The sequence below is a fragment of the Schistocerca serialis genome, chromosome 3 (genome assembly GCF_023864345.2).
Source record: "Schistocerca serialis cubense isolate TAMUIC-IGC-003099 chromosome 3, iqSchSeri2.2, whole genome shotgun sequence".
Taxonomy (NCBI): domain Eukaryota; kingdom Metazoa; phylum Arthropoda; class Insecta; order Orthoptera; family Acrididae; genus Schistocerca; species Schistocerca serialis.
Window position 1 is genome coordinate 778,015,014 of NC_064640.1, and position 16,975 is coordinate 778,031,988.

General features: G+C 47.2%; 1 protein-coding gene across 1 annotated transcript in view; it reads right to left on the reverse strand.

Annotated features, from left to right (window-relative positions):
* LOC126471223 (uncharacterized) overlaps nucleotides 1–16,975 on the reverse strand; it is a 105,279-nt gene that overhangs the window by 11,435 nt on the left and 76,869 nt on the right. Inside the window, exons 5-6 of the mRNA XM_050099346.1 lie at nucleotides 12,545–12,753; nucleotides 1,080–1,265 (exon numbers count right to left, since the gene is read on the reverse strand). Of these exons, the coding sequence (XP_049955303.1) occupies nucleotides 1,080–1,265; nucleotides 12,545–12,753 (395 nt within the window). The remainder of the gene's footprint in view (nucleotides 1–1,079; nucleotides 1,266–12,544; nucleotides 12,754–16,975) is intronic.

A 16,975-nucleotide genomic window follows, 5' to 3' on the forward strand; every position in this document is an offset into this window, starting at 1 on the left:
ATGCCTTCCATTACCACCAGCTGCGTACGTAGGCTCTACATAATATAACTCCAAAACAACAGGGAACCTCCACCTTGCTGCACTCGATGACACTGTGTGTAAGGCGTTCAGCCTGACCGATTTGCCTCCAAACACATCTCCGACGATTGTCTGGTTGAAGGCATATGTGACACTCATCGGTGAAGAGAACGTGATGCCAATCCTGAGCGGTCCATTCGACTTTTTGTTGGACTCATCAGTAACATGCTGCAGAGTCTCGTGGTTGCAAAGATGGACCTCGCCATGGACGACGGGTGTGAAGTTTCGCATCATGCAGCCTACTACGCACAGTTTGAGTCATAGCACGACGTTTTGTGGCTGCGCGAAAAGCATTATTCAACATGGTTGGCGTTGTTCCTCCGAGCCATAATCCGTAGGCAGCAGTCATCCACTGCAGTAGTAGCCCTTGGGCGGCATGAGTGAGGCATGTCATCGACAGTTCCTGTCGATCTGTATCTCCTCCATGTCTCAACAACACCGCTTTGGTTCACTCCGAGATGCCTGAACACTTCCCTTGCTGAGAGCCCTTTCTGGCACAAAATAACTATGCGGACGTGATCGAACCGCGGTATTGACCGTCTAGGCATGGTTGAACTGCAGACAACACGAGCCGTGCACCTACTTCCTGGTGGAATGACTAAGTGATCGGTTGTCGGACCCCATCCGTCTAATAGGCGCTGCTCATGCATGTTTGTTTACATCTTTGGACGGGTTTAGTGACCTCTCTGAACAGTCAAAGTGACTGTGTCTGTGATACAATATCCACAGTCAACGTCTATCTTCAGGAGCAAAAGTTTTTTGATGTGTGTATGTAGTGAATAGACGACAGACCTTTCTCAGAAACACTTGTGGATTACAGTTCAACCTACGCGACGTGCGCTACACTACACCACATTAAGTTTGCTACTGTAAACAATGAGAGGGCCAAGCTTTTCTTATTTTAGTCTAATGGCATAGGTTCTGGATTTACTCTTTCAGTTTCTCTCTGTACATTGACTCCAGTGCCGTATAAAAAGAGGAGAGATGGGATGTGGACATACCCGGGAGAGGGCTCGCTGTGGCTTGGTGACGGTCTGGATGCTGAAGGCTGGCAGCACCACCTCGACGTCTCGGGCAACCAGCCGCTCCATCACCTCGGCCAGGGAGAACACTGACAGGTCGGACAGCATGCTGGCCAGGCCGCCCTTCGCGTTGGGCACCAGCACGAGCAGCGAGTACTGCCCACCCTGAAACAGCCCTTTACCTTTACAGCACAGGATTTTTCCGCTACTCTGCAGACATAACGGAATCCAGTTGATACTGAACAGCCACAGAACACCAGGAAGTCAAAACAAGCCATGGCCCTATTTGTTGAAAGTGGTTATTGGCACCTAACAAAAAGAACCTACACGCTTTTTGAAATTTTTATGAAATTTATAACATTTCCATGTTCTCTGCAACGAATGTCCCCTGTTTAAGTTATAAGGATCGCTGGCGTTGGAAGTAAGAAGCACAGAAATTTCAGTTCTCTCTACTGTACGTTATAGCATTTTACGAGCCCAAGCAGCCAGCAACTGTAATCCCAACGGCGTTGGTACATTGAGACATCTCAACATCAGCTCTACAAGCACATGAAGATATTAGCATTGTAAGTAGGCTGTTTAGGTTTTTATATTGGTAACGCCACGTAGCGCTCTGTATGAGAATCACTGGCTGTGCTGTGTGCAGTATGGGGCATTGTTGGAATTTGCTATTGTAGTGTTCGGCAGTTGGCTGTTAACAGTGCGTAGCGTTGCACAGTTGGAGGTGAGCCACCAGCAGTGGTGGATGTGGGGAGTGAGATGGAGTTTTGAGAGCGGATGATCTGAACGTGTGTCCATCAGAGACAGTAAATTTGTAAGACTGGATGTCATGAACACCCTGTATATATATATATATATATATATATATATATATATATATATATGGTGTTACAAAAGGTACGGCCAAACTTTCAAGAAACATTCCTCACGCACAAATAAAGAAAAGATGTTATGTGGACATGTGTCCGGAAACGCTTAATTTCCATGTTATAGCTCATTTTAGTTTCGTCAGTATGTACTTCCTCGATTCACCGGCATGATTTCATACGGGATACTCTACCTGTGCTGCTAGAGCATGTGCCTTTACAAGTACGACACAACATGTGGTTCATGCACGATGGAGCTCCTGCAAATTTCAGTCGAAGTGTTCGTACGCGTCTCAACAACAGATTCGGTGACCAATGAATTGGTAGAGGCGGACCAATTCCATGGCCTCCACGCTCTCCTGACCTCAACCCTCGTGACTTTCATTTATGGGGGCATTTGAAAGCTCTTGTCTACGCAACCCCGGTACCAAGTGTAGAGACTCTTCGTGCTCGTATTGTCGACGGCTGTGATACAATACGCCATTCTCCAGGGCTGCATCAGCGCATCAGGGAGTCCATGCGACGGAGAGTGGATGCATGTGTCCTCGCTAACGGAGGACATTTTGAACATTTCCTGTAACAAAGTGTTTGAAATCACGCTGGTACGTTGTGTTGCTGTGTGTTTCCATTCCATGATTAATGTGATTTGAAGAGAAGTAATAAAATGAGCTCTAACATGGGAAGTAAGCGTGTGTGTGAGGAATGTTTCCTGAAAGTTTGGCCGTACCTTTTTGTAACACCCTGTATATTATGACTTTTGAACACTATTAAGGTAAATACATTGTTTGTTCTCTATCAAAAGCTTTCATTTGCTAATTCTGCCTATCAGTAGTTAGTGCCTTCAGTAGTTAGAATCTTATTTAGCTGGCAGTATTGGCGCTCGCTGTATTGCAGTAGTTCGAGTAACGAAGATTTTTGTGAGGTAAGTGATTCATGAAAGGTATAGGTTATTGTTAGTCAGGGCCATTCTTTTGTAGGGATTTTTGAAAGTCAGATTGCGTTGTGCTAAAAATATTGTATGTCAGTTTAGTGATTATCAGAATACGTAAAGTGAGAAATGTCTGAGTACGTTCAGTTTTGCTCAGCTGTTTGAAAATCAAATAAAGTAAGGGGTTTACCAGCACAATCATTCATAAATTTTTCTAAGGGGACGTTACAGCCTAATGGGACAGAAATCTGTTGGTGTGATGTACACATGCAGACAAACAAGCGATTACAATTTCAGAAAATATGTATGATTTGTTCAAGCATCACGAACTGAGAAAGTCAATAACACGTTGGTCCATCTTTGGACATCATGGAAGCAGTTATTCGACATGGCGTTGATTGATGGAGTTGTTGGATGTCCTCGGGGTTATTGTATAAACTTCTGTTCAATTGGGGCGACTGATCCTCCAAAGTATGAGCTGGTAGGAGGACACTGCACATAGTGCTCCAAATGTTCTCAATTGGGAGAGGTCCGGCGACCTTGCTGGCCTAAGTAGGGTATGGCAAGCACGAAGACAATCAGTTCAAATTCTCGGAATGTGCGAGCGGGCATTATCTTGCTGAAATGTAAATCCAGAATGGCTTGCCATGAAAGGCAACACAGTGGGACGTAGAATTTCGTCGTAACGCTGTACTGTAACAGTGTCTCGGATGACAACCAAAGGAGTCCTGCAAATGGCACCCTAGACCATCACTCCTGTTTGTCAAGTCGTATATTGGGCGACAGCCACGTTGGTATCCCACCGTTGTCCGTTGTGTCTCCAGCCACGTCTTCGCTTGTAATCGGGGTCCAGTTCGAAGCAGGCCTCATCACTGAAGACGATTCGACTCCAGTCGGTGAGACTCGAGGCCGAATGTGCCAGACATCGGCAAACCGTCTTGTTGGTGTACGGAAGACAGTGGTAGTTGGTGTAAGGGGCGTCGTGAGATCGGTCTCCGTTCTGCCACTGAAGCACCAGTTGCACGTCGGATCGATAATAATCAAGCCCAGACTCAGAGCGTGTCTGATATTTGCTCAGTACTCACGTTCTGTCATCTCTCTAGGTCGACCGTTTCCTTCTCGAAGCTGTGTTCTGCCATATTCACCCACCAACGTGGTATCCAAACGTCGAGCGACTCGCCGATTATTCCAACCAGCTTCTTTGAGCCCCTTTACAGGTCGTCTTTCACACGTTCACTTCTGAGTAGTCCGCTCCCGGTAGCTGAGTGGTCAGCGCGACGGACTGTCAATCCTAAGGGGCCGGGTTCGATTTCCGGCAGGGTCGGAGATTTTCTCTGCTCAGGGACTGGGTGTTGTGTTGTCCTAATCATCATCATTTCATCCCCATCGACGCGCAAGTCGCCGAAGTGGCGTCAAATCGAAAGACTTGCACCAGGCGAGCGGTCTACCAGACGCGAGGCCCTCGTCACACGCCATTTTTCTTACTTCTGCGTATACTGTTCACACACCTGTCTGCGAGGGATTGTTACTAACCAACTGAGTACACGGAATGAATTTCGCACTGACCTTATTCCCTGACATCGGCATACCGCCTGTTTGCTACCCTCGCCAGCTGCGCGATGAAAATGCGCTGCAGCGTCACACACTCATCCATCGGGCGCCGATTTTGCAATTTTACATGTTTCGTCTATACCTGTATGAATATCAGTTCGTGACCAATTTGCATAACTCATTCATGGTGCCTCATATTTTGTCAGAGTGTGAAACATTTTTTACCACATTTAAAGCACGTCATTGTGAAAAACATTTACGAAGGCGGCTGAAAGTAATGCCTCCGAATTTATGTAAGATATTCTTCGTGTCTACATATTTGCAGCCCTCTGCCGCTAGAGGACACAGAATTCTATCGTGTAACATGGCGGTGTGCAATCTAACTATGTCGGTGCGCGAGAAACATCGTGCTGTATTCGAGTTTCGAATTCGAAGAGTTCGTCCACACACAGTGCAGCCTCTCCTTCAACGTTACAATGCCAGACCACATACGAGCTCTGCGGCACCTGCAAGTCTGGGGTTCACTGTGAAGTATCACCCTCCATACAGTACTGACTTGGCCCCATGAGGTTTTCATCTGTTTCCAGAATATCTTCGAGGACTTCACTCTGATGATGATGATGAAGCTGTGCAAATAGGTGAGGTTATGGCTCCATCAACGTATTCAGAACTTTCACAGTGACAGTATCAACTGAATGGTATCTCACTGGAAGCAATATGTTCGTAGCCAGGGTGACTTAAGAAATAAATATGTAGATTGAAGAGAAAATTTGTAGAACGTTAATAACGTTTGTTTTATTTATAAAGCATTAAGAGTTACCACATGAAAAATCCTGAGGCGTTACTTTCCAGCACGCTCTCATACATTCGCTGCAAACTACGTGGTTTTATCAGCATGATAATTTTAAATATTTTTCCTTTTAGCATATTATTTAGTGTTTGAAACTTACCACACTACAATTTTAAGTACTGCACACTAATTCTAGCCAGAATAATTTGTGATCCACGCTATTTCCTTTTTACGTTACGTGAAAACTTGGTGTTCGATATCTTCGTTGCATATGTGATTTCCTTTATTCATTTGGACACTGGTTCTTATCTATTATGGGGACGTGTCTGTTTCGAAACACGTAACAGAAAACTGAGGAGAAAACACACTACGATGGCATTTTATAAAGTGAATCTGTCATTTCGGAGCTAAGCTAAGCACATATGGCCACTGCGGACGATTTTAGAAGATGAATATTTACCAGTGTGATTACTTATAACTGTCACTTTTACCCAGAAGTTTCCAACAGACCAGTTGATGTAACTTATGTATCCGTACTTCCTACTATACCATTAAAGCACAACTTTATGATATGTAGCTTAAGTTCGAAATTGAGTTCAAATTCTTGCCTGGTCATTTCGATTGAAGTTTTCGTTGGTTCCATAAATGATTTCAGACGACTGTTTGAAATGCTCCATCAAGAAAGTCAACAGATTTTTCCCGTTCTTAACGTGAAATTGAGCTAATGCTGCTTCACTGAGGACCACTTTGTCAACGGGGATTTAGATTAAACCAGCCTTACTGTTTTTCTACTGTCGTGTGAGCACCTCGAAGATCGGCGAATCTTACTGTATAGATTGAGTGGGAAGCACGAAACGTTAAATGCAACAATAATAACGCTGGTTATTTCCCTGCTATAAAACACCTTATTTTCACAAATTTCCCGAACATCTCGTTGACCTTTCTTGAAATATTTTCGGTGAAATTTCGATGATCTTTTCTTCAGAGAAACTCGATTATCGCTAAATATAACTTGACAGCTTCCGTCTTCCGAGCTGTTCAAAGTGGATAATTAGTGAGCTCTCAGATACCCTTAAAGCTTGTAGCTACTTGACCGTGGCCTCGGGGCCAAGTTCGGAAGACGAACATTCTCGATACAAGCTGCATCCTTTTATACTGTAGAGTTGACTTATCTTAACATCCACTCGCCAATTTCGCATTTCATACGCCTGTCAGAACACATTTAATCAGTAATGGATATTTGCTTGACCTAGATTTAATTTTTTCCACGTGTCGCACTGCTTGCAGGACATTTTAGACGCAGATTCGTATTTGAGACGAAACTGTACGCTTAATGCGATAAACAACTACTGCCTATTATTTTCAGAAAGAATACAACATGTGAGAGACGAATTATTGTTTGTCGTAAACGACAAAATAAATAAAGACTACGCTGTGTAACATAGCCTCAATATCTGATTTGCTGGCAATACAGACATGACGGTCTCGCAGCCAGTTTATCCACTTACGCTGATAAGAAATAATGAAACACCACTACGGCAACACGGAAATGAATACAATGAGCAACAATTTCCCACAAGAAAAATATTTCCAGTCCTCCAGTTCGACCCAGGTTCTCTGGAGGCTTTACTTGGTCACTCAGTAAAGGTGTTTCAACTGGCAAATGTGGAGGGCTACTTACTAGGTTTGGTGCCTCAACTACTTGCAACCACGTTGGTAGTTCTTAAATGTGCATGTATTATAGCACACTTCTAAAAATACGAAATTATATTCTCAAGACGCAGTTATCAGTGGACTCTTCTAGTTGCCACTTAAGAACGGTCACGAAAGAAACTGAACATGTCCACTGTGATGTTTGGCAGATGTGATATTCGGTCCTTATGCAAATACTAACCGTAAAATCTTAAATGAAAATTGTAATATTGTTGATGTTCTAAAGTATGAATTTATTTTATTAACCGTTTTTCGGCTTACAAGGTTATCATCAAACTAACTGTTCGCGTCTGAGATGGTGTAATACTCGTGAACAACACCGACAAAGATATTACACGTCAACAGTGAACCACGAACACAGTAAATGTCCGACAGTGAAGCGGTAATGTAATTAAAAATATTAAGTTAAACATTACGTAAATATAAAGGTAACGAAACATAGAAAATCACTAAACTTGAAAAACAGTATCTATTAAAAATTTAAATTAACGGTATCAATAAAATAAAATTAGTACGTATCAGGTCTACTGCAAAATAGCTGCCAAAACGCTTTTCGTAAGTTTCAGTGGCTGTATAGTTTAAACGAACACAGTTTTTGCGTCGTACTGTTCCTCTAGCGTCACATGCCTTGCTTTACATGCGAAATTCAAAGAGTGCCTACAAAATAAAGCATTACTATCAACCTATCGATACGAGGGTGTTGCGGCCTATGGACATACATAAAAACCCAGTCTTTTCCAGTATTCATGATATAGTTAGGAAACTATTACAGCAGCTACAGGAGAAAATCAGTCTTAGTCTTTGTTGATCAGCCCTCATACATTACCTAGCGAACCATTATTGGTGACCTTTGTAATACACGAGCGGAAAAAAAAATCGCAATACCAAAAAATGTGCTGTAATGAAATTTCGGGAATACATTTATCTAAGTAACATATGTAAGTGATTTACATTGCAAGACAACAGGTTAATGTCAGCACGTCATAATTCATTGAAAATATGAAATATTGGTACATTAATAATCGGTTTAATCACCAGAACGTTGAATGTGAGCATGCAGACGTGCACGTGTTGCGTTGTACAGGTGCCGGATGTCAATTTGTGGGATGGGGTTCCACGCCTTGGCCGGTCAATGGTGGTTGTGGGTGACGCTGGAGTTATTGTCTGATTATGTCCCATATGTGCTCGACTGGAGACTGATATGGTGATCGAGCAAGCCAAGGCAACATGTCGACACACTGTACATCATGTTGGGTCACAACAGCGGTACGTGTGTGAGCATTATCCTGTTGGATGACACATCCTGGAATGACGTTCGTCTTAGGGTAGCCGAGCGGTCTAGGGCTTCTTGTCACGGTCCGCGCGGCTTCCCCGTCGGAGGTTCGAGTCCTCCCTCGGGCATGAGCGTATGTGTCATCCTTAGCGTAAGTTAGTTTAAGTTAGATTAAGTAGTGTGTAACCTTATGGACCGATGACCTCAGCAGTTTGGTCCCATAAGACCTTACCACGAATTTCAAAAATTCCGTTCGTGAACGGCGGCACAATAGATCGAATCACCAGAAGGACGAACAGATTTGCATTCTGATTGCATGGGATAGCAACGATAGTATTCCTGCTGCTTTAGGTGTATGTCCACAGTGTCAGGCATGCAGGCACGATGCTTGCAGGATCTGAACTGGCCACCTCCTAACCAACAAACGGCCGTCACTGGCGCCAAGGAGAATCAGCTGTCCTCAGAAAACGCAAAATACCCCCACCCTACCATCCAATGAGCTTCCGCTTGGTATCACTTAAGTCGCAAATGGAAGTGGTTTGGGGTTAGTGAAATGCACGTTACGAGGCGTCTGACTGAGCTGTCCTTGTTTGTTTTGTTTAGGGCACATAAACAACTAGGGTCATACGCGCCTACATCAGGACTGTACAACACAGACTAAGAGGAGTTAAAAACGATTACAAGTTAATCCCAATCGACGGAAGAGAAGACAGCTAAAAACAGGGACGCGGAAAAAGGTCTATTAAACATTCTATAGAGAAACGGAGGTCATGAACTAAAAATTAAATGGCGTTCGCCATATTGCTACGACGTATAATATGTAATACGCGGTCGACAGCCCGCGCGTTGCGCAACCTAGCTAAAATGATCTCAAGGCGAGAGGGCCGAGAAGAGGTCGTCCAAGGTGATGGGAGAAGCTTAATAACGCGGAGCTTGTTTCATGAAGGGAGGACCAGTGACGATCCCAAAGTGACACCACTTACCGACAGACAGCAACACAGAGATCATCGGAGGGAATGTAAGCACTAGCGGGCTGAGATACGAGGACTGTGAATGTCATACTGTATGAGCAGCGTAACTCCCCCACGAGATGGAAGCCGTCCTCAGGGGAAGGCCAAAGCGGACTGGGAACAAATGCGAGAGCTCCCTGAAGGGAGGAAGCAAGTGGACGCTGCGATTCTAACAGTAGCCGTAAATCCTCTTTGTTGGATCGAAGATCGCGAACGTTCCATTGGAGGAGAGTCATGACGAGGAAAAAATGAAGGGATGTAACCTTGGCTGCTGCCGAGTGCCACCCTTCGAACGCTCGCTGCTACAGAGCCCATATGCAGGAGGATACTGCTCCATTATGTCTACAGAATCGTCGACATTCTCCTTCTGTCGGCCAGCGGAGTCGAGGGCAGAGAAGCTGGTAGTGGTGGGCACCAGCGACATGGAGGTCGGCCAGGCGAAGCTATCACTTGGCGACACCATCGAAGAGGATCTTCGACTCTGCGAAGTAGACGGCCGTTTGTCTTTGACTTCTTCGAGGCATTCTGGTTTGCGGAGGAAGACTCAGATGTTGGTTCGTTGGTTAGTTGGCTGGCTGGCTGGCTGGAGGGACGTAGAAAGTCTTCGCCGGACTTTTTGTCCCTAGAGGTTAAAGTTTTGTGGCGCGTTACACAGTTGGAGGAGGAGATGGGGACGCTACCGCGACGTTGGGCGGTTTCACAACCGTGGTGTTAAATTTGAGGTCGCATGTTTGCGTTGTCATATCCTTCACGGAGCGAAATGTAACAAGAACAGTACTGTAGGTGCCAGATGGTAGAATGCAAGGTTTCCTACTAGCAAACAAATTGCGAGCGACCGGATAAGGCACTTTTCCTTCATCCGGATCTCCTGGACAGCCCGCTCATCCAGATACACTGGACAGTTGCGGGAGGCGGCGGCAGGGTCGCCATTGCAGTTGGTGCAGTGGGGAGGAGGAGGAGGTGGACAAGCGCCCTCATGCATCCCTACCACAGCTTACACATTGGCCTGGGTGTCTATAGGACTCTCGACTGTGGTTGTAACGATGACACTGGCAGCAGTGCATCGGATTCAGTATTAACGGCCTGACTGCGATAACTTCATAACCTGCTTTGATCTTCGATGGAAGAAACACTCTACCGAGAGAGAGAGAGAGAGAGAGAGAGAGAGAGAGAGAGAGAGAGAGAGAGAGAGAGAATGTGGGCACTAAGGAGACACCCAGTGTACTGCAATGACACCCTGATCAAAGAGGTGCGTTTGGATTTTTGCCTCGGTCAGACCATCGAGCAGCCTAGTGTAGATAACACTACATGAAGAATTCAGCCTTTGATGGGCCTCGACACGAATAGGATAGGCATGGAGGAGCGAAGCTGCATGCAGTTGTGCTTTAGAATCAGAAGCAGTTTCCAAAAGCAAAGTGCTACTGCGTAAACTAGAGCAGGATTTCACACGGCCAGCAATTGCTTCAGCACTTTTCTGAATAATGAACAGATTTACTGTGGAAAAGGGCTGACTGTCATCAGTATGTGAAACCACGGGGAACCGTGGTGCATCTGGGAGGGTCCTTGAAGCTTTAGCCTCATTCCATTTCGTAGCCGTTGAACGTGAAGATGATTCGCTCATTGTGAGAAAACCTCCGTGATTGCCAGCATCTCTGATGGCGCTCCTTCCAAATGGGGCCCCCTTCAGAATGGGGTGCACGCGCTTTAGGTGACTGTTCACACCTCTGGTCACATCTCCGGAACACCTGACAGTCGGCAATTTGGGAAGGTAGCAGCCCACGCAGTCACCGCTCCCTGGGCCTGACCTGTACCAGGGGGTGCATGCGAACTCTACCTGTCGACCTGGGGCTGGGAATTACGCGTTACACTGTCAACTATCACTCGTCAGATGCGTGGGATCGCCTTCAGGAGCGCACAGTGAGGACGAAGAAAAAGAGGAACCTCAAACGGAGGAAGGACAGGAGAAGGTGGAAGTGAAAGAAGAAAAGAATAAAAAACAGTGGAGAGTTTTCTGATACTGACTACCGAAAATGCGGAATTCGTTTCCAGAAACAACTCAGGCATGTTCCCCAAAGCAGAGGGAAAAGAACAGCAAGAGGACAGACATGTAGCATGGAAGGGGAAAGATGCTACAAAGGCTGAGGCCCCGTGGTAGCCATCCGCGAACCTCGCAAAGAGCGGTGCGCCCCTAGGGAGGGTTGAGAAGGGGGGGGGGTGATGAAAATTGCTGCTGCAGATGCAGTAAGATGCGCGAGACCCATACGTCGAGCACTACGGTCTTCGCTCTCGGTAGTACCACGTGGCCGGCCGGAGTCCGGTCTTCTTGCGACCCTACATTCTCGTGACCGTCGCCGTCAGCAATTTTGTGCAGTGGCTGCATTCTTGCGAAGTCTCTCTGCAATAATGCAGAAGAAACATTCTGCTTCTAGTTGCCCTATATCACGACCTAGTTCAAACTCGAGCGGTAATGATAATTGCGTCTTTGTCACTTTTTCTTGACTAATGTCAACTCGCCCGCCCGGTTGGCCGTGCGGTCTGACGCACGGCTTTCCGGGCGGGAAGGAGCGCCGATCCCAGGCACGAATCCGTCCGGCGGATTTGTGTCGAGGTCCGGTGAACCGGCCAGTCTGTGGATGGTTTTTAGGCGGTTTTCCATCTGCCTCGGTGAATGCGGGCTGGTTCCCCTTATTCCGCCTCAGTTACACTATGTCGGCGATTGCTGCGCAATCAAGTTCTCCACGTACGCGTACACCACCATTACTCTACCACGCAAACATAGCGGTTACACTCGTCTGGTGTGAGACGTTCCCTGGGAGGGGGGGGGGGGGCAGGGTCCACCGGGGGCCGAACAGCACAATAACCCTGAAAGAAAGGTTCGGTGGGGGGCGGCGGAGGGGTGAAGTGGACTGCGGTAGTAGTCGTGGGGTTGTGGACAACTACGGCTGCGGCGGGGACGGAGCCTCTCCGTCGTTTCTAGGTCCCCGGTTAACATACAATACAATACAATGTCAACTCACCATGTCACTACCGTTACAGAGTAAATTTAAAGCAAACCTGATTTGATCCTCACAGTTACGCTAGTAGCTCCACTCTTCCGCGGCTGGAGCGAAATTTTAATACACATCTTTCAGATTTAGAGACAAGCCTTTCAACATTCGTTTGTGTCACACCGCTCCTCCTTGGTTCTGTGATTTTTTTTTTCGGCCAGTGAATAAGATTAAACAGTGAAGTTGTGAATGTGTAACAGAAGGTGTGAATATTCATGCCTGCTGACATCTCTAACGAGTGCATATTCGGTGAAGACGTACAGTACCTCATATGGAAACTCCACCGCAACGGCGTCGAGGTCGGTCAGGTTGCCTCCCCGGATGGAGCCGGCAGCGCGGATCATAGGCACAAACACCTCAGCAGAGCCTGTCTTGTGGAACGGCTGCGGCTCAGCCACGCGGCTGAAGGGCACAGCCCACCGGCCCCAGACGTACAGTCCGTTGAATAACAGCATCTGCGACGGCGACGTCGTGTCTACAACACATCAACCTGTCGTTGCAAAGCCACCCCACAAATATTTCGCCATACACCGCTTTTGGTTACACAGAAATTGTACCAGACGAACGCTTATTAACCGAAGTATCCTCGTCAGTGGTGTCATGTTGAAGTTGTGACTTAAGAATTTCTTAGTAGGGAGTACGTAGCACATCTTTGAGGGAGAATCAGTAACTTCACTCATGCGCCAGGGAAGTACACTACTGTCCATTAAAATTGCTACACCAAGAAGAAATACAGATGATAAACGGGTATTCATTGGACAAATATATTATACTAGAACTGACATGTGATTACATTTTGACGCAATTTGGGTGCATAGATCCTGAGAAATCACTACCCAGAACAACCACCTCTCGCCGTAATAAAGGCCTTTATACGCCTGGGCATTGAGTCAAACAGAGCATGGATGGCGTGTACAGGTACAACTGTCCATGCAGCTTCAACACTGTACCACAGTTCATCAAGAGTAGTGACTGGCGTATTGTGACGAGCCAGTTGCTCGGCCACCATTGACCAGATGTTTTCAGTTGGTGAGAGATCTGGAGAATGTGCTGCCCAGGGCAGCAGTCGAACATTTTCTGTATCCAGAAAGGTCCGTACAGGATCTGGAACATGCGGGCGTGCATTATCCTGCTGAAATGTAGGGTTTCGCATGGATCAAATCAAGGGTAGAGCCACATGTCGTAACACATCTGAAACGTAACGTCCACAGTTCAAAGTGCCGTCAATTCTAACAAGAGGTGACAGAGACGTGTAACCAATGACACTCCATACCATCACGCCGGGTGATACGCCAGTACGGCGATGAATACACGCTTCCAATGTGCGTTCACCGCGATGTCGCCAAACACGGATGCGACCATCATAATGCTATAAACAGAACCTGGATTCGTCCGAAAAAATGACGTTTTGCCATTCGTGCACCCAGGTTCGTCGTTAAGTACACCATCGCAGGCGCTCCTGTCTGTGATGCAGCGTCAAGGGTAACCGCAGCCACGGTCTCCGAGCTGATAGTCCATGCTGCTGCAAACGTCGTCGAACTGTTCGTGCAGATGGTTGTTGTCTTGCAAACGTCCCCATCTGTTGACTCAGGGATCGAGACGTGGCTGCACGATCCGTTACAGCCATTTGGATAAGATGCCTGTCATCTCGACTGCTAGTGATACGAGGCCGTTGGGATCCAGCATGGTGTTCCGTATTACCCTCCTGAACCCACCGATTCCATATTCTTCTAACAGTCTTTGGATCTCGACCAACGCGAGCAGCAATGTCGCGATACGATAAACCGCAATCGCGATAGGCTACAATCCGGCCTTTATCAAAGTCGGAAACGTGATGGTACGCATTTCTCCTCCTTACACGAGGCAGCACAACATCGTTTCACGAGGCAACGCCGGTCAACTGCTGTTTGTGTATGAGAAATCGGTCGGAAACTTTCCTCATGTTAGCACGTTGTAGGTGTCGCCACCGGCGTCAACCTTGTCTGAATGCTCTGACAAGCTAATCATTCGTATATCACAGCATCTTCTTCCAGTCGGTTAATTTTCGCGTCTGTAGCATGTTATCTTCGTGGTGTAGCAATTTTAATGGCCAGTAGTGTATTTTGGGATGCTTACTGTTAGTATCGTACATTAATGACCTAGCAGACAATAATCTGCTCATACCTCTTACAAATCATACAGCTCTTTATAAGATTTCAAACCTGTACTGAGATTGGCGATTTGCTTAAAATCAGTCCGCCTTTCGCCGCGGAGCAGCTCGGACTTGTTTACGTCTCGGCTGCGAACGGTCGCGGAAGAAGCAGTGTTTACACCGTCGTCACTCGCGTGTGTTACTGTTTAAATCGAACGCAATGGCACACAATTTCCGAAAAACCACGATACAGTTCACGTTCTGTAACGAGTATGCAAGACCGAAGGCTTTCGAAATCGAACGTTTCTTGAGGGACGAAGTGCATCTTAATTACACGGAGATTATTGGAATTCATTTATCAATCGTGAGCAGCACTCTTTACGTGAAGCTGATTGACGACGCAGCATGTGATAGGATCATTGAAGCCGCCAAACGAGGATTCCAGTTCCGACACTCCGATGGTCATATTGACGAAGTTTTAGTCGCTCATTCGGGCCTGGGCGTGCGTACGATTCGAATCTTCGAGCTGCCTTTCGAGGTACCCGAATCATTGGTCACTGAATCACTCCAGCCATATGGCAGAGTTATTAGTCATACGGCCGAACGCTGGGCAGGTTTTAGCACGTATCCAGTGCTCAATGGTGTCCGACAGGTGCGAATTGCCCTTACAAAACATGTGCCATCGTACATAGAGCTATTGTCATCTATGATGGACAGCCCAGGACATGCTCCGGGTGTGGTGGTGAAGGACATCTTCGATCAGCGTGTATGCAGAGGAGACTCGTGCAACTCCCCAGCGGAGACTTCCAGAATCCGACCACACCAACGTCACTGCCGATGACTTACGTGACGGCACTTCGCGGGGAGGTGACGCCGAGGTCGGAGCGCACCATCGAACCGACGCCACAGTTGATTGAGGCGCCTTCGGACGCCACTGAAGAAGGAATGGCTCCGACCAACCTCCAATCTGAGACACTACAGGTGGCGCAGAAAGAGGATGAGAGCATCACAATAGGCATGGAAGCTGAAGTGGAACGGCCCCAGGGGATTGTGGCGGCGGCGGGAACGCAGGAGATGCAAGATGCGCCAACACCAGAGGCCGAGGTTAGGGCCCGCAAACAACGCTCGCCAAAGCGCCGCAAGAAGCGCCGACTAAACTCTGCGGAGACGCTCCCTTCTCTTCTAGGGAGCCCAGACGAGTCTAACACTATGGACCTGTCTGACATGGAACCACAAGCTTCGGATGTCGCAGATCATATGAATTTGGACAGTGAAATGATGTCATATCGTTCAGACGACGCATCCGCTCAGGGGCCTGCTACCCCTTCGGCGGTGGAGTCTACAGCTGCGAAAGAACAACAGATGTCACACAACAATGCCGCACAGGAAAATTTGGAGCACACCAATAGTATCAGCTGGTATGAGCAGGACGACGACATCACCGATGCGGACCATTCTATTGGTGGGGCCTTGCATCCGTCCGCATCTCAAGAAACCTAATGCCGCAGGGACACGTTCCTCGGGCGACCCTCGGCGGATGTGCAACGGGACTATAGACACGATGAAACTTTGTCATTTTAACATCATGTGGAGATGACAGCTACTCGACCCCAGGCATACAGAATAGGGACAGTGAATGTAAATACCATTAGATCGCCCGTGAAACAGCAGTTGTTTAGGGACATGATATACGCGTCGGATGTGGATATACTGATGGTGCAGGAAATTTACATTCCTGAGTTCCAGGACGTACATGGATACATCTCCTACACCTCGCCGCACTCGAACAACGACAGTGGAACGGCGATATTGGTCCGGGACGGGATTCCGGTCCGAGACCTGGCTTATCTACCTTCGGCACGAGGACTGGCGAACTCTGTTAATGGAATTCGCATTCTCAATGTTTATGCCCCTTCCAGCACAGACAACAGACGGGCGCGTGCGAGATATTATTCGGAAGAGATTGTGCCCTTATTTACCGGCAGATTCGATCATTTCATTATAGGTGGTGACTTCAATTGTGTTTTAGCCCAAAAAGACCAGACACCACATTACAATACTTGTCGTGAATTGCATGTGCTATGCCGGGATCTGGAGTTAAGCGACACCTGGGACATGATTCATAGGAACCGTGAGGGATATACTTTTTTTACCAGTCACTCGGCGAGCAGACTCGATCGAATATATGTTTCGGTTGGCCTACAGGATAAGGTGGTCGACGCGGAACGATGGCCTGCGGCATTTACTGATCATCTGGCTTACATTTGTACCATGTCACTCCCTAGGCAAAGTGTGTGGAGAAGCCGCGGGACATGGAAGCTCAATTCGTCCCTTTTGGCGGACCTCGAATGTCGTCAGAGAGTCGAGGAGGTATGGACCACATGTCAAAGCCGTCTACCAACGTATACCTCCGTGCTTCAATGGTGGCTCGAGTGCACTAAGCCGGCAATAAGAAGAGCTCTAATACAGTATGGTCGGGATAAGGCGAGATGGCAGAGAGACACTCTTGATTATTATTACACCATGCTTCGTGAGCTGTCCTTCCAGGTGCCGTCTGCAGAACATC